General features: G+C 37.3%; 1 protein-coding gene across 4 annotated transcripts in view; it reads left to right on the plus strand.

Annotated features, from left to right (window-relative positions):
- CHD7 (chromodomain helicase DNA binding protein 7) overlaps nt 1–19,073 on the plus strand; it is a 197,896-nt gene that overhangs the window by 57,654 nt on the left and 121,169 nt on the right. For all 4 annotated transcript variants that reach the window (XM_087931282.1, XM_087931281.1, XM_087931283.1 and 1 more), the window contains exon 3: nt 9,887–11,714. In XM_087931282.1, coding sequence (XP_087787408.1) covers nt 10,050–11,714 — 1,665 coding nt within the window. In that variant the 5' untranslated portion in view covers nt 9,887–10,049. The remainder of the gene's footprint in view (nt 1–9,886; nt 11,715–19,073) is intronic.

Raw genomic sequence — 19,073 nt, forward strand, 5'->3', positions numbered from 1 at the left:
GGGATATAATTCAAGATGCCATTAACTTGGACAACATTTACCCATACATCTCTGACATATTACAGGCATTCTTCCAAAAGAAACCAGTAGCATGCATGCCTAAATGAGTTTATGGACTTTCACATTTCTTATGTCACCACTAACAAAACTTACAGTCCATATTTTTGAAAGATTAATTTGGATGTGCTGATGTTCAGTTATTTGATATGCCTTGTTCAATTATTTGTCCAATTATAAATAATGTGCCAATCATTTTGACATTAATGTTTTCCAATTTCTAACATAATTTTAGTTGTTTTCAGACATAGACTATTCTAAAAATGATAGCTTTTCCTACTCTTGAGGCTGCTGGCACATCTAGTTTAATTCTAATTGAGAAATCAAAAGTTATTTATATTGCCACTGATTAGTGTATTAGGCAAAGAAAAGTCTAATTGCAGTAGTTTATATTGAGATTTCAGATTAATTTATTTAAAATAGATTCTGCCTCTAGTTTCCAATAAAACATTACACCACTTATGTTTAAAATATTTTTTTCATAATGTTCAGTTTTCATGAGGCTCAGAGTTATAACCCTGTCTGTGTCCTAATAGGATCCAAATATATCTAGCTGCACATAAACCAGAAAATTTCAAAATGTTAATAATTGCCATAATTTTAAGATATGTGTAATAACTTTCCAAAAAGAGCCCATACAGGTTGATAATCAGTTAAATTCAAGTAAATGTGATCTGTTCTTGTTGAAATTTTGTTTTCTTAAATTGTGTTTGGACTAAATAATTTATTTAATTGACATTTCTTTCAGGAAAATCATTTTATTTATTTTGATATTTTAACACATATTTACTAACTGAAATTCTGGAATTTATTATGTTCAAAATAAACCATTTTATCTATGTGGAATGAATTTCTGCATACTAGGATGCTAAAGTTTTGAAAAGATGATTTGAAGGAAATTAGATCATATCAGTCCTTTGAATTGAATCTCCAATATAAAGGATCAAATCACATGTTGCAATTCACTTTGGAGAGATTTGAAAGAGGTTCAGTGATTCAGTTTTCCAATTTCTTGGTCATTATTAAAATTTCTTTCCATATGTGAATAAAGGGAGAGGGAGTGTCATAGCCTCTTTTATGCTGAAATACATAACGAGCTAAGTCTCATTATGCACTCAGCCTCATGTAAACAATGTCATGCAAGCAAGCCTGTCTGTTCAGGAAACAAAATGGTCAAGAATGGTTTCTCCTTGAGGTTTTGGATATAAATATGAACTTTACACATTTTTATTTTTAAAATAAAGAACTTCCTGCATTGGATCACATTTTTTGTATAGGGTCTTTGCCTCATAATTTGGAAGGTTCCCCCCCCAAAAAAAACAAATTTGTGGTGGAAAAACCCAAATGTTCTTTAAATTCAGCTAAAGAAACCCAAATGTTCTTTAGCTGAATTTTTGCAGGGTTAGTGCCCTTTAAAAAGTCCAAGATTTTTCTACTTTTTATCCTATTCTGCTAAAAAAATGAAATACTTGAAGGCATTTTGATATGAATGAATGTTTTAAAATCATCTTGAAATTGAATCTTGTTACCATAATGTTTCAAATTTGAATATTGCTATAGCAGATCTCAAAATTGAACTGTATTTTGGTTTTCACATGTTTCACATGTTTTCACATGGTTTTCAAATGATTGACAGAGCAGTCAGATGTTAGTCCCAAATAGTTAATTTTTACCAGGTGCCTTATAACTAGCATTTTAGTGGCAGATTTTAAAGGCATTGGAGAGGCATCTTAGGTAATGTATATAATATTTTAGTTTTAGAAACATTTTAACATTTAACTATTGTAATGTATAGCTATAGAATCATAAAATTGTTAGGAGAGATTTAGATCATCAGATCCATCCAGCTCTCAGTGCAGAAATACAGATTAAAGCACCCTATATCAGGAGTGTCAAACTCATGGCATCACAGTGTCACGTGACATATCGGGACTTTTTCCCCCCTTCGCTAAACTGGGCATAGCCAGCATGTGACATATCCAGCCTGCAGGCTGGAAATTTGACAATCTTGCCCTACACATAAATTTGTCTAGCTATCACTTGAATATTTAAAGGATTGATATTTCCCATGATTTGGACATTAAATTTCTGTTGTTTCATCCCATTGGTATCAGGTGCCTGCCTATGCACAAAAATCGACTATTATCAGCACCGGGTTAGATTTGTATAAGGATTAACAACAAGGTGGGTTTAGTTCATTTGTGGCTACATAGGGATTCTAGGCTGGTTCCTCTTTTCTTTTACCCCTAGGTTCTGACATTGCTTCTCCTACAATTGGCATGCTTTGCAACCATATAACACTGCTGACTCATAGTTATTTTGCAAACAACAACTATTCAAAGATTTTTTCACAAGTAACACTATCAAATTAAGTGTCCTCAATCCAATACTGTTAGCCCTCCTAGGTAAACTGCACAGGAAAAACAACTAGATAAGATAATTCTATGTTATTGTAAGACTACATTAACAGTCTCTTGAAAGTCTGAAGATACAAACTTCCTGCCGCAATTTTTAATCTCCTGATCAATTAGGACAGGTTCTTCCTGAAGTTTCTGTCTCTAATCATTAATCCATTGATGGCTCTTGTTGGATGGCATTTCTTCCCCATGTCCCTCAAGATCATTCACATATTCCATTACATATACTGTTGCATTTGGTTTCTATAGTGAAGTGAAGAGATCTTTGTAGATGTCTTTGTTATATTTTATCCTCTAATTTATCAAGTTTATTCAACATTTTACTATAGTATTAATCATTCCATCCAGTTTTGGAGTTGAATGTATGGTTTTGTGACATTTGTAAATCTGGTAAATGCCTCCACACTTTTTTTTTCAAATCATTAACAAAAACATTGAACAGCAGAGTATCCACAACTGATCCTTGGAACATCCCACTCAACAGTTCCCTCCAGTGTTGAGAAACCATCGATGAATAGTTTTTGATTGTGATTTTTCAGCAACCTATGTAATCCACTATTGTTAATTAGTCCTCATCTAGCTATTTTGCTAGTCTTCATTTAATGTGGTACTTTGTCAAATGATTACTGAAATGAAGATAATTTCTAAATAATTCTGATAGTCTAACTTATCTGAAGTGACATTTTATATATTTCATAGATTTACTTCATAGATTTGTATACCCACCTCAAATAAATTACTCTGAGTAGTTACAACATTAAACACAAATTTAAAAAAATATTTTAAATCATAGCAGGTTATGTAACCATAAACAGCAATCAGTATAACCAAGAGATAGGCTTCCCTCATGCATCTGAGTCCCAGACTCGATTACAGAACCACATCTTCAGAGCCTTCAGGAAGTCCAACAGAGATAGATCCAATCTGATTTTGAAAGGGATGATATTTCAGAGTACGAGCACCATGACAGAAAAAGCTTTCTTCCTAGGCCCCATCATTCCTTGTGGACAGGATCAGAAACCTATCTGTCTGACTAGATACAATGGGTAATAACAACTGAGGAGAAATGATCCTGCCCCAGTAACTTGCTCCAAACCATAGTTTTAAGCTATCAGCACCTCAACTTGCACTCTGAAGCATACTGGTAGCCTGTGCAGCTTACTGAGCAATGGTTTCATGTATACTTGGAAAAAATGACACCATTAAACTACCTGTGCCACACATTCTGCACCAATTACAACTTCCCAATGCTCCTCAAGGGTATTGTTGTATAGAGTGTGTTACAATAGTCCAATCTAGAGGTCATTAGGATGTTGACAGTGAGTAAGGCCTCTCAATTCAGGAATAAATCCAAGTGGCACACAAACCATGGGACCCCCTTGCTTCTTGAACAGGAGTTGTTCATCCAGGAGGATCCCCAAATAGCTCACTGATTCTGCCTGAAGCAGTGGATCCTCATCCAGGACCAAACATGGCAAGAACCAGGAGGTCCAAAAACTAAAAGCTACTTGGTCTTGCTAGGGTTATGCTAAAGCGTGTTGCACCCAATCCAGGCCCCCACAGCCTCCAGACACCAAGACAGAACCTCTGTAACAACATTTAAGCTTCCAGGGGTGACTGATTATCATTAGCATATTGATGACACCTCACTCCAAACTACTGGCAGTTTCATGTAGATGTTAATGGGAGACAAGAAAGCACTGATGCTGCGGCATCCCACAATGTGGACTGAACTTCTTCCCCGATCAACACTGGCTGGACTCAATCCCGGGGGAATGAGGAGAATCAGCACAGTGCCACTTGTCTGCAACTCTCACAGCCAGGTCAGAATGATACTATGATTGATGGTATGGAAAGCTGCTGAGAGGTGAAGAAGAGCCAGAATAGATACATCACCCCATCCTGCCAGAGACCATAAAAAACTGTGATGAATGCTATCTTGTTCCCAAGATAACCTGAGCCCTGACTGAAAGGGATGTAGATGATCTGCTTGCTCCAGAGTCCTCTACAGTTACAGCACAACCATCTTCTCCATAATCTTTATTAAAAAGGGAAGATTAGAAAGTGGACAAAAATTGTCCAAGATAGTTGGGTCTAGCAATGGCCTCTTGAGAAGCAGACAAATGATCCCTTCCTTAAAGAGATAGTGAAAACACCCCCTCCCTCAAAGAGGACTTATCCACTGCCAGAAGCCAACCACACGCCTTTTCCAGGCAGCCTTGACAATCAGGACAGATATGGATCTTACATAGAAAAGGCTGAACTAACAATTACAAGTTTCCTATCCGCTCTCTCATGCCCAACAGGTTCAAACTCTCTGTGATGACTCAGAATGTAACACAAACGTAACAAAATCCAAAACATACATAAATCCAGCTTGGCCCCACTGTTCAATAATTCTCAGTTGGAGATAAAACGTACTCAAAAATAGTCTTCAAAAGAAAGCAATACAGTCCGAATTTAATGAGCAGATAGAGGTGAAATAAAAAACCAAACAAACTACAGTGATGAAATTTCCACAATGGACCAGGATAAGTAATTACCAAATTCAAGGAGATAACAAGGAACAGTCTGTTGAAAGGACGCCAACCAAGATAACTTCAGCCCAAAATAATACACACTTTGCTTCTAGCAACGCTGTGTTGTAATTTTCTCCCTTATATACTAGTCTCCCCAGGATCATGGCTGCTTCCTCTCTCGTAAGCCAAGTTGTTGCCTTCTCTGTTTCTCTCTGCATGTTCTAGGATGCAGAGGGGATGGGACTGGTTCTTCCTCTGCTCAGCTGGCCTCTGCCCTTCCCCAGTTTCCTCCACAACCTCTGGAGTCACACCTTCATTCCCTGTCGGTTGTTCCTCCTCTCCCTCAGAGTCCAATTCTACCAAGGGCATGACACTCTCTCCACATTATTGAGCAAGACTTGCATCAAGACCCAAGTCCAACTTGGAGTGAATCTGATCTTTATCTATTCTATACATTGCATATTATTCATAGTAGCCCTGTAAGCCCCAAACCAGGGCTCGCCAACCTTTTGGACCTCAGGGACCACCAAATTCATATTTTTAAATCCTACAGACCACTAACATGAATTTTGACTCAAGGTGGCTTGCTGATGTTGGTGGAAGAGAGATAGAGAGATCCGATCTAACCTTGGAGGGCTGCAGTGATGTTTCCTCCCTCCCTCCCTCTCTCTCATACACACACACGTCCCTCACACACTCCACCCCCTCCAAGACAGCCACATTCCTCACCTGTTTTTAAGCTCCATTCTCAGTGGGGGGGGAGACAGAAACAGTATTCTGTGATCCAAATAAAGAACGATCAATTGGAAGGAAAATGGGGTGGGGGATTTTCTTGCAGAGTTTTTTTTAGGATTTTCCCAAGGTCTCTGTCTGCAGAGATCCTGGGAAAATCCCAAAAGACTACAAGAAAATCCCCCACCTCTTTTCCTACCATTCTTTACTATCATTCTTTATTATCTCCAGCTCTGTTCTCGGGGGTGGGGGGGAGAGAGGGAAAGAGAGAGAGACAGACTGACTTTTGGCTTCATGCAAGGAAAGCAGCAGAAGCAGCAGAAATCTTTATTTCTCTCCCCCAAACTCTGCCAGAAATGAGTCTTTGCTGGCACAGCCACTTGGAGCAGGATGCCTCGCAGGGTCCCAAAGATTCATTTGTTGCTTTTCTTACGTGCAGCAAAAAGCAGAAGAAAGAAGTGGAAAGAAGCCCAGTGGCCAGGCAAGGCGAGCGGGGCAAGTTTCCCCCTCTGCCCTTTTCCCCTTATACTACTTCATGTTGTTTGCAATGCAAGTGACGCAAGCCCTGTGTTCCCGTGGGCCATGTGGGCAACACAGCCTTGTGTTCTTGCGCAGCCTGCAGGGTGCTTTTGGGAGTAACATTTCTCTGCGGACCACCAAAATGTTCTCACGGACCACCAGTGGACCGTAGCCTGCTGGTTGGCGACCTCTGCTCCAAACCACTTCCAATCAGGAAGGAGTTCATTTGAAACTGGGCCGCTGGGCAGCTGTTTGTGGATACTGCCACAAAGTAGGCCTTAATAGTGGCTTTATTCCATGTAATCTCTGTAAACCAGGAGCAGTTTTGAAAACCTTGCAAAATCAAGTCCTATCAGCTTCTTCATCCTAGTGACCAGAGGTGGTATTCAGCTGGTTCTGACCAGTTCTGGAGAACTGGTAGTGGAGATTTTACAGTATCCTTCCCCTGCCACGCTCACCAAGCCACGCCCACAGAACCGGTAATAAAAAGATTTGAATCTCACCACTGCTAGTGACTATACCAGTCTTGTTTAAACCATACAGCAGACCCTCTGGAATAACCCCCAAGTTCCTTCTGGAACCTAATCAGACACACTAGTCACCTAATTAACTAAGTAATTAACTAAATATTTGACTAACGTTTATGTAGCAAGATTTATCTTTGATAAATTCAATTCTGATAATTAGCCCATTGTTTTCAAGATATTTAACAGACTGTTCTCTGCTCGACAGCAGCATCAGAGTAGGTACTCTATAGTTTTTAAAAATTAGAATCATCTTCTGTCTTCAAATCATTTATCACTTCTGTAGGATTTGCGACATTATATCAAGTTCTTCAACATTCTAATATATTCATGTGATCAAGGAGTTTAAAACATTCAGAGTTGTGTTTCCTGAACATGTTTATATCAGTTTCAAACATTGGTCCTGCTCCCTGATTCTGTTTTCACTTTTCTTATTATAGTTCAAAATTGAACCAAGAAGTAAGCATGCCTTTTCTTTGTTACCTATTAGCATTTTGCCATTTCTATAGAGCAGTTGGTATTTTTTCTTTTTTGTTGTTCTTAGTATCCTTTGCTACTCTTGGCTCATTTTGAGCTTTAGTTTTTATTGAATTATCACCCAGCAACATATCACGAAACTGCAACATATTGATAATAACACAGAAAATAACAGTATCTGCAGCAGGTTATACCACAAGGAAGAACAACAACCCACCTGAATTTAATAGTAGTAATCCTGTTAAAGCACAATCTTAATTTCTCCCAGCCTGTAATTCCCAACAAACTTCTTGTGGCAACTAATCTTAATTTGTCTTGCAATACACAGCAGCGCCTCTTTGAATGATCAATCATCCATTTGGAAAACTTCAGGTTTTTGTGGGGGGTCATAGAATGAAAATCAGTCTCAGCATAGCCACAGGGGATGGCACTATTGATAATTCATTGTTGAGTGTTTCCTCTGTACTTTCTTCTTTGGAACTGGTTGTGCAGATGACACGGGGCTGCTTGAAGTAACAGGAGCAGGTTGGCAGACTGCCTGCACAGCTGTTCCACATGTCACTTTTAAACCTGCCCATCTGCCAATTGTTCTGGAACCCTCACTATAGTAGATGGAATCCATTGTGATAAGCATACACAAAGTCCGGTGGATGAAACAAGCATAACTTCAGTGATTCAGTTCAAGAATCCCTAAAGTCTTTCGAGAAGTGAATTGTGAATCTCTGACTTCTTTGCAATTACGCTTTTAATATTTTCTTTAGAAGCCCCCACCAATTTTTACCTCCTTTTTGCTGTTACTCTTCTACCGTGGGATCCTACTTATTTTATTTATTTATGTATTAATACTATAAGATTCAGAAATACAAACGAAAATAGTAGGAAAGATGGGGGAAATGAAAGATAAGGACATACATACACATTCGATTCTCAGTCCTTGTCTTATGACAATTTAATGCTGGCTAAAAATTAGAAATCTAGAAAAAGTGACTAACAACCTGTGCTCTCATGACTGTCATGTCATATCTGCAATGTGTGATTCAATTAGGTTGCTTGATAGCAGGCTTACATTTATGACTGCTTGCAGTGTCCTGTGGTCACATGATAAAAATCTGACCTTTTTTTGCAGATTTCGGGCAAAAACCGTTGGGAAAGCTCGATTTGCTTGAGGACTGTGTAATTTGCATAACATGGTGTTTTGCTTAACAACTGCCATAAAAATTGTCATAAAATTGAGTCTGACTCAACTTGCAATCACAACAATGTAATGATGGAAATTCTGATCCAAATTTTGATTGTAATTTGAGGACTATTTTTACATACATTTTGATATGCAATAAAATGTAGCAGTGTTTATTAGCTGAATTCTGAGCAAAGCAATACTTTTAATTTAATGGGAAGAAAAAAAAACCATAAATTTTCCAGGTCTTTCCCTGCTGTGCTTTTATAGCAGTATAGGGCTGTAGCTTGAGAGTGCTGTCAAGCCTGTACCTGATAATTCAATTCTGATAATCCTTTGTTTAAATATAATTTTTATTAAAAGAAATATTTATGTAAGATTAAAAAACTATGGAAAGGAAAAATAGAAAACATACTAAAGAATAAAAGAAAAGTGAATAGTAACAAAAGAAAAAAGAAAAAGAAAGATATATAAAGAAGTTACTTCTGACTTTCTTCAGAGCAGCTATAAACTAGTAAATTTAGACTTTTGGCAAAGGAAAGGGACTAGCACCCTATAATATATTTCTTGTCTCCTTTATTTTCAGACTATAAGTTTTTGTTTCTCTTGGACTTCCTATGCCAGTAGTTTTCTTTTAATCAAATGAATTATTTGATCACACTTAGGTAAAATTTTCCTAGTTATATAGATGTGGAGTTGCAAATCAGAAGATTATAGCTTAAAGGTTTCCTTTGCTGAAAATGTTAAACAATCTTGAATCCTTGGATGTGAACTTTGATAGATGACCAAAGACAAGGTTCAGTTTCTCAGCCTCAGTTCTCTATATCTATAATATGGGAATAATAATTCTTGATTTATTTTTAATTGGTAGGATTATGCATGGTAATACTTGAAAGTACTAAATTAGTAGTATTAAACTTTAGTACTATATTACTAAAGCCAGTATTTGCTTGCAATTTAGTTATTTATCAGATCAGATTTACATGTTAGTCAAATGACCAATAAATTGAGGGAAATATATATTGGGGGAATCTAACCATAAGCACTTGCCAGATAAGTTTTTAGTTTACTGTAATATTTACTTAGGCTTTCTCTTTTACCAGATTACATAGCTCAGGAATATACAGTAAAGACATGTTATTAGTAACTAGAGCATTTTCAGGATTTTGTTCAGCAGATGGGCTGTTTGCTTATATTCATGTATTATACTGCCTGCTGTGCGGCTACTTCAGCTGTTCATTGTGTTCTTTTGTTCTGTCCAGGAATGGAAGATAAGAAAGTATAGGTAGTGGATTAATGTAAGATTACTGTTTCCTGCCTTTCAAATTTTTTATATAATAAATTTACCTACTTGGGTAAACAAAAATATTAAAAGCTTCCACGTGGCATTAATATAAAAGTCTGCTATCTGTAATTATGACTTGGCTTTTTATTTTCAACCTATTTTTGTTTTTTGTTTTTTAGGATTGGTAACAAGCTGCCTGACACTCCATGGTCCACAAAATTAAGGAAATATGGAATGACATTAAGGCATTTGGTTGAGGACTAAGGCTCTGAAGACAAACATCTTGGTGAGGTGAATACAAACTAGCATTCTAGTTATAAGGCACTGCATGCTAAAACAAAGATGGCAGATCCAGGAATGATGAGTCTTTTTGGAGAAGATGGGAATATTTTCAGTGAAGGACTGGAAAGCCTAGGTGATTGCGGATATCCTGAAAATTCAGTAAACTCTATGGGGCAACAAATGCCTATTGATCAAGGATTTCCTTCACTACAGTCATCCCTTCATCATCCTACAACCAGTCAAAATCAAGCAAAGTTGACCCACTTCGATCACTATAATCAGTATGAGCAACAGAAAATGCATTTAATGGATCAGCCCAACAGAATGATGAGCAGTGCGCCTGGCAATGGCATAGCATCTCCTCATTCACAATATCACAATCCTCCAGTTCCTCATGGTGGAGGCACTGGTAGTCAGATGGGAGTCTATCCTGGTATGCAGAATGAAAGACATGGACAACCCTTTGTAGATGGCAGCTCTATGTGGGGGCCAAGGGCAGTACATGTGCCAGACCAGATACGAGCACCATACCAGCAGCAGCAACCACCGCCTGCCCAGCCACCATCAACACCATCGGGACCACAGGGACAGGGACATCCTCAGCATATGCAGCAGTTGGGAAATTACATGGCTCGTGGTGACTTTTCAATACAGCAGCACGGTCAATCCCAGCAACAGAGGATAAATCAGTTTTCTCAAAGCCAGGAAGGTCTTAATCAGGGAAATCCTTTTATTACCACCTCAGGACCTGGCCACATGTCTCATGTGCCCCAACAGAATCCAAGCATTGGGCCTTCTTTACGACATTCAGTGCAACAATTTCATCATCATCCCCCCACAGCTCTCCATGGAGAATCAGTAGCCCACAGTCCCCGATTCTCTCCCAATCCTCCTCAACAGGGTGCCGTTAGGCCACAAACACTTAATTTTAGTTCTCGGGGCCAGACAGTACCTTCACCTACTATAAACAGCTCAGGGCAGTATTCTCGTTATCCTTACAGCAACCTAAATCAGGGATTAGTAAACAATACAGGGATGAATCAAAATTTAGGCCTTACAAATAACACTCCAATGAATCAGTCTGTACCAAGGTACCCAAATGCCGTAGGGTTTCCATCTAACAGTAGTCAAGGACTAATACACCAGCAGCCCCTTCACCCTAGTGGCTCACTTAACCAAATGAACACTCAAGCTATGCACCCATCACAGCCTCAGGGAACTTATGCTTCTCCACCTCCCATGTCACCTATGAAAGCAATGAGTAACCCAGCAGGTACTCCTCCACCACAGGTCAGACCTGGTAGTGCTGGAATACCAATGGAAGTTGGCAGTTATCCAAATATACCCCATCCTCAGCCATCTCACCAGCCATCTAGTGCCATGGGAATTGGACAGAGGAGTATGGGCCCTCGGAATATACAACAGAATCGTCCATTCATGGGTATGTCTTCAGCACCACGAGAAATGGGTGGTCACATGAGACCAAACGGTTGTCCAGGTGTTAGCCTGGCTGATCCACAAGCAATACAAGAACGATTAATATCTGGTCAACAGCATCCCAGTCAGTCATCTTTTCAACAGCAAATGCCAACATGTCCTCCCATGCAGCCTCATACAGGAATTCATCATCAGTCTTCACCGCCGCCACCACATTCTCATCATCAGCCTTGGGCACAGCTTCACCAATCACCACAGAACACACCACAAAAAGTGCCTGTCCTTCAGGTAGGGAATGTATTGAATAAAATTTAACTTAGTGGACCATTTTCAAAATAATCCTATTAATTTGTGATGATATTTTGTTTGTCTTTTATGGGGAATTGCATATACATTAGTGAATTCAATAATTTATTTTGATTGTGAACAAAATTAAGTTATAATCATATGTATTTAACATTAACATATTTTTTCCCAAATGATTTTTTGCATATTGTTTCTAAATATTTTACTTTTCAAGCCTAAGTGAAAAAACTGTCTACTATGTGTTTTTTTTTAAAGTTATTATTTTGGCTGAAGGTGGTCCAGTCATATTTCATATACTTCTTAGGGTGATAAATGATAAGGAGAAATATCAGATATGAGGGGGAAAGAGAATAATACATTGAATAGGGAAGGGAATGATGACAAACCAGATTAAGGAATCAATTCCCTTCATCAAGGGATCAAGATTTCTAACGTTGTCTAATATTTGGGATAAGATATATAATGCATAACTTTAGAGAATGTAAGCCTTGCTCAAGACCTGTAAAAAAAAAAAATTCCATGCCTTCTGAGTCTAACTAAAAAAGCTACTCAGACTCAAACCTGCTTTTATTCTGAGACTATAATATAATTTAATGTCACCAAGGATTGATATTAATTTGACTATTTGTTTGAAACATTTATGTTTTGCTTTCAACCTGGAAGATCTATAAATATTTTGTAATATAATAATTACTCAGATTTTCATTATTAGGTTTACAAACTAAAAATAAATACATATTTCCCTGATAATAAAACCAGGTCTTATTTTGGGGGGGGGTATGTCTTACCTGCTTACCTTAGAACCACTGTAGCGACACCTCTCACCCGATACCTGTCGTGCCACTGCCCGACTACTTCCGTGGTTGCTTGTGGCCAGATGCCATGTAGTTCATTCTGCAGCTCGTGCAACCTGTCTCCACGCTGTAAACTATTCAAACTATCTCCGAGCTGTTTGTCAGCTGATTAAAACAGTTTTAACTCTGGAGGATTTCCTTTTTTTTTAATAGGAAATAATGTTTTAAAAAGCTACCATCGGTTATCCTTTTTCTTTTGGCTAAACTCCTTTAAGTGACTTCCAACCATTTCCATTTGACTGCACTTTCTTTCACTCTTGCATCCCTTCTGAAAGGACAGAAAAGAATGTGAGCCAAGTATGTGAATGGTATGCTGTAGCTTGTGGCAGGAGGCTGTATGGTGCATTGCACTAATGCCACCACTCATGGCAGGAGGCTGCATGGTGCATTGTGCTGCCATGAGGCTCATCGCATCAGTGCCACTGCTCACACCAGGATGCAGCATGGCATGTGCCATTGCATGCATGAGTGGCGGCACTGGTGCCCATGAACCTCGTGTGCCCTGTCACAAGTGGCAGCTCTGGCACAACATGCTATATAACCTCCTGCCATGAGCGGTAACATACTATATGCATACTTTGTTCATATTCTTTTCTGACCTCTCAGAAGGGAAGCACGAATGAAAGAATGTACAGTCAAGTGGAAATGGTTGGAGTGTACTTAGAGGAGTTTAGTTGAAAGGAAAAGAATAGCTGATGTTATTAAAATATTATTTTCTCAAAAAAAATCCTATAGAAGTTAAAACTGTTTTAATCAGCTGAAAAACAGCTTGGAGACAGTTTATATCGTGGAGACAGCTTGTACGGGCTGTGTGATGAGCCATGCAGCATCTGGCTGTGAGCAGCTGCAGAAGAACTTGGGCAGCAGCACAACAGTTGTCTGGGCATGGGAACCTAGCTATGGCAGTCCTAAGGTAAGAGGATACGGGGTGCATGGCAAGCTCCATCCTGCCCTAGCGCAAGTTTTTTTTTTCAAAAAAGTTTTTAATTTTTTAATTTTTACACATCTCTTTACGTGGGCAACGTGGTTCCAGATTTTAACACTTGTACATAATCATATTTTCATTTCCACCAATCATATAATATCATCTCATCTCATTATCCATTTCACTTATCTTTAAATAAATTTCCATTTCATATTTCAATTCATTAATTCAATATCAATATAATTTCATCTAGATATAGATTCCCAGTTCTTTATCCCCTATTATTTCCGTTTTTAGCTTACCACCTGTTTTGTTTAACATTACACATCATTCTTATCCTTAATTTTCTCAAAGCCAATTATATAATAAACAATCTAAAAAAGCAAAAATAAAACAAAACCAATACATTTAGGATCCACATGGTATATCCCTTCAATCTATCTAATTTAATAATTCATTCCCCAACTTTAGACATATTAACATTCAATAATCAACTGTATATTTTAAAACATATATTTTAAGATATTCCCCCCGCTAAAATCGCTAGAATGACCTCCTAATATATCTCATTTCATCTTCACTTTTCTTTTAATCATTAATAATCATATTTTCCCTTTCTACTTAGCCAAAATTTATATATTTTAATACATTTCACTTTTCTTATAATCATTAATAATCATATTTTTCTTCCTTACCCCTTATCCAAAATTTATCTATATGTTTTAATACATTTCCATTCCCCTGTTTGATCCTCTAATATAAGGGTTCATAACAGCATAATTCATATACAGTTTATATATATATATATATATATATATATATATATATATATATATATATATATATATATATATATATATATATATATATATATATATTTATATAATCCTAAAATAATTTCAGCAAGTTTTAAACTAAATGCCAATATACATTCCCATGTGGCATTCCCCTTGTACAATCCCTCTACCCTTATCTCTAAATCTCATAACTTTATCATTCTTTTTAATTTTGGCTAGGTTTCCCTTTTCTAAATTTCCCCAATCTTTCTTCTTTTTTCCTTCTGGTTTTATTTTTATTTCTCTCTGCATGTCAGCCATGTCCCTCCCCACTTTTTTTTTTCAGTTCTCTTTTTTGGAGTTTCTTCTTGTACATTCCCTTCTTCTTGATCTTGGGTGTCTTTTTTTTTTATTTATTTGCTATCTCTGTTGTCAATATCTCTGTTTTAAGTCCTTTTATGTCTATTGACAATGGTCCTTGTTCTTCATTTTCATCGAAGCTGTTATTTTCCTCTTTTAATTCATCCTGAGTTTCCTTTGTTTTTCTGCGAGCTGTGACACCATTACTTTACTCAGCATTATCTCCACCAGTCTCATTTTTTCTTTAAATATCTCTGTCACAGTTTGGAGCTCCGACTTAAATTTTTTGCTTATTTCTTCAGTCTATTAACGTATTCTTTATTTTATTAAAGGTCAAGTTTTTCTGTTATAGTCCTTGTCAAAAGTCTCCATTTATCTCACTTTCTTTTTCTTCTGTTTTCTTGTCATAATCAACCTCCAACAATCCCAAAGTATTGCATTCTTTTATATTTTACTGTAATCCCCCCTTCTTTTTTATAAGCTTCCGGGGATCTTGTTTATACAACCAATAATTTTTCTTAGAAACATAAAAGAAGGAAATCTTTAACCCTTAGCTGGTGTACTATATCACTTTCTTCTTAGAATTCTTTAAATCACTTTTCCGTAGTATTAATATTATATTTTATCAATTCCAAATAAGTCCAGCATTTTATCTAATGCCTGGTTAATGTCCAATTCTGTATGTTGTTCCAAATTTAGTCTCTAATTATATATAATTCTTTTATTTCCGTTTTTTTTCTTTACCTTATATTTTCGTCTTATTTCTCGTTCGCTGCTACCAGTCTTCCAAATGAGGGCTCCTTCTTTCCTTTTTTGGGGTTTTCAAAAAGAATGTTCTAAGTTTTTTATCCAGTTACACACCGCTCACCACTTTCACTCTCCAACACAAAACTTGTGTCCCAGCAGCTTCCCATCTTCAGGGCAGCCATTAAAGACTGCCACTTCTCCCTGTCTTCTAGGGGAGTTTAACAAGCCAGGGAGGGGGGATGTGGCTCCCCTCAACTCAGCTGGTGGTCTCCCCCTCTTCCCTGACCCCTACAAGGTGGGTCAGATGGATCTGGTCCTTTAAGGACCCCTCCAACAGGCTAAGCATGGATCAAAGCCGCGCATGATCACGGTCTCTGATCTTGACAAGAACCTCCCCGTCCTAGTTCAAATTTTATGCATGCGCCTCACCCCACCTTGTATAACCAGACGCTGGGTGGGGCTTAACTAAGGCTTATTTGGGGGATGGGGCTTAGGTACATGAAAATTGGACTTGTTTTCGGGTAGGTTGTATTTTTTGGGAAGCACGGTAACATAGGAAAGGTGAGAAAAGATGGTGAAAATAAGTTGAAATAAGATGCAACGTTATTCATGAGGGTTTCATTATTTTTATGATAGAAATGGGCTACTCAGAATTAACAGCCCAGCCTATACCAAAAACTCACCAGGTAACAGAATCACCTTAATGCATCTGCTGCTTTTCGTCATGTTAGCTAGTCCTGATGTCTTATGATATGTTGAAAATTTCAGGTTATTTTTCTGTAATCAGTGGCTATTCTTTGGAGCTCTGTTTAAGAAAGTTGTCTCAAATTTTACATCTCATGGGACTAATTATTCGTTAACTACAAAAATTTGCCTTCTAAAACAGGGAAATTATGCATGGACTAAAATGAATTCCCATAGTTGTTTCAGATACATGATTTATATAAATGGAACTGAGATACATTTAGCTTAAGAATTATACCTGTTTAAAGATTTCTAGTAAAGGTCTAGTCTCTCCTAAAGCAATCTGTTCCACTGTTGAATAGCTCTTACCATCAGATAATAGCAAATTGAAAGCTTCCCCCTTATAATTCAGCTTGTTATATCTTGTCTTTTCCTCTGGAATACCTCTGAATATTTCTTCTCTCATCTTTTCATATTATAGATCGTCAGATACTTGAACAACATTATTATGTCTCCTTGCAGATATTCTCCAGGCTAAACATTCACAGTTCTTCCTATTCCTCATAGGGTTTTCCTTTATACCTCTCATTAGCATGGCCATTTTTTCTAGAATTTCTGCAATTTGAATATGTCTAGAAAAAAATGACCAACCTGATGAGGGGCATAAAGGAAAACCATATGAGGACTACAATGCCCAGAACTAGGCGCAGTATTCTAGCTGTAGTAAGACCAATGCGAGAGAAAGAAGAATTAAGATTTTTCTTGATTTTGATCTATACTTCTGTTTATTCCATCTAGGATGACTTTTTTTTTGTAGTTACAGCTACCCATTATAATGACCGTTCAATCTTTGATGTAAAGCTTTGAAATTAATCTTGCAGTTTTTTGTTTCTTATTTCAACTTTTCAAGATGCTCTTGAATCATGACTGTCTTCTAAATTCTTTGCAATCCACCTATGTTTGTGTTATTTGCAAATTTGATAAAGTCATTTAGAAATACATTGAATGATACCTGATATATATCATCTGATACTTCAATTTGCAGAGGTATTGATATATACTGGTTGGATATGATTGTTCAGTCAACTCTACATCCTCCTAACAACAGCATAATCCATTACCATTACTAGAATCTCATAGAAAGTTTCTTGAATGCTTTGCTGAAGACATGGTGTTTCTACTGTTAAATAAACTGGTCATTCTATCAGAAAAGAAAATCGAATTAGTTTGGCATGATTTATTCTTAATAAATGCATGCTGGCTCCTGCCAAACATTGGATTTTTTTCCTAAATGCTCACAAACTGGCTACAAGTAATCCTCACTTAATGCCCAATCACTTAATGACTGTACCAGGGACTTTTAAAAAAAAGCTTCTTATGAAGCATTCTCAAAGCTAATACTGCTACAGAACACACACACACACAAATGCAAACACAGAATCATGATCACCTTTTAGATGCTTGGCAACTGTCCTGTCCTTGTCCATGCATACCAAGAAAATTTGAAGTCTTTATTGAGGCTTTGCAAGCCCCTTAATGTTATTCCCAGGTCCCACTCACATGGAAACACAAGACCCAATTCGTCAAAGTCATGAGCAACACAAAGTCTGAGGGCAAGGCATAAATCTGCAAATCCACATGCAAGGTCCAAGGTTCAGATGAACAAGATTCACAAATGAACCTTGCAGGCTTGGCCAAATTGATTTTCCAACAGATATTCAAGTTGTTGAAGTCTCCTATTATTATAACACAGATTATGTATGTATGTATGTATGCATGTATGTAGGGTATAATTCTTAAGCAAATCTGGGATTTGATCTACAGTAATTTAGAAATATGCTTTCCAATTAAAGACTTTGCACAGGAATTGTACAGTATTTAATCTTGCCAAAACTCTTGATTAAAATAAATAAAAAAGGAAATAAAATGCTGGTTACGTGTTAGGAAGAAAATCTATTAAAAACAATAAAGGGCACAAGGTTAGGATCAGAAGTCCCAGCCTTTTTTGAGAGGTGGACATAGAATTTTAAACACATACATGGCCATTTGCAAAAGTTAGTTGCTGTGATGAATAAGGCAAGTCATAACACTCCCATTTACCAGAAGGTAAACAATTTAAGTTATTACCAACACCTCTTTTAGGGTTGCCGGCTATTCTTTACTATTCCAGTAGGGTTTTGTTTCTGAGAAAGCGTGCATGCTTTTAAACATTGACTTGCAGCTCTCTTTAATTTTGATCTTGAGTAAATTCCTGTGAGATATATAAAAGCCACCAGTATTTTTGAAATTAAAGGTTACATTTAAGGCTGGGACTGAGCCAAAATCTTAATAGCAAATGATAACTCCATATTTCTTGGGTTCAATTTCAACTTTGTCCCACCCAGATTCCTACATCTTCCAGACTATAGGAGCAAAACCTTTAATGCATCACTGGATGGAATGGCGTGGGGAAGCAAAGTATAGGAGGATATTGATGGTACTACATTCCAAATTGACAAGAAATCTTCTAACATCTTCACATTGGTGACAGTATTGGCAAAGGACCAAACCTTGAGGCACTTCACATATTAAGCGGCAGGGGACCAACTTCACATATTAAGGGGCAGGGGACCAACTTTTCTTCCTTCTATATCACCACCAGTTATAACTATCCACTAAAAGAGTGGTTCCCACTTCCAATCTCTACAAGTAGCCTGAAGGATACCATGATTGGTGGTATGAAAAGCTGTTGAGAGTTCTAATAATGTAGAAAAGCAGGCAGGTGGCCTTGAAGCAAATATTTAGGAACCATTAATAAGTGAAAAGGACAACACTGATTTCTTAAGTCCTGGGAACAGAGATAATATTAACAAGATACTCAGTTTAGCTTCATCTTCATTCACAGGAGTGCAAGAGGGAGGAGATAAAAAAACACAATCACTGTTGCCAGATTATACTGTTATAATCTATTAATTACATATAAGCTAGTTTCAAGTAGTGGTTAAGGCAAAGGATA

The sequence above is a fragment of the Pseudonaja textilis genome, chromosome 3 (assembly GCF_049901715.1).
Source record: "Pseudonaja textilis isolate UNSWEBS1 chromosome 3, rPseTex1.2, whole genome shotgun sequence".
In the NCBI taxonomy this organism is placed as follows: Eukaryota; Metazoa; Chordata; class Lepidosauria; order Squamata; family Elapidae; genus Pseudonaja; species Pseudonaja textilis.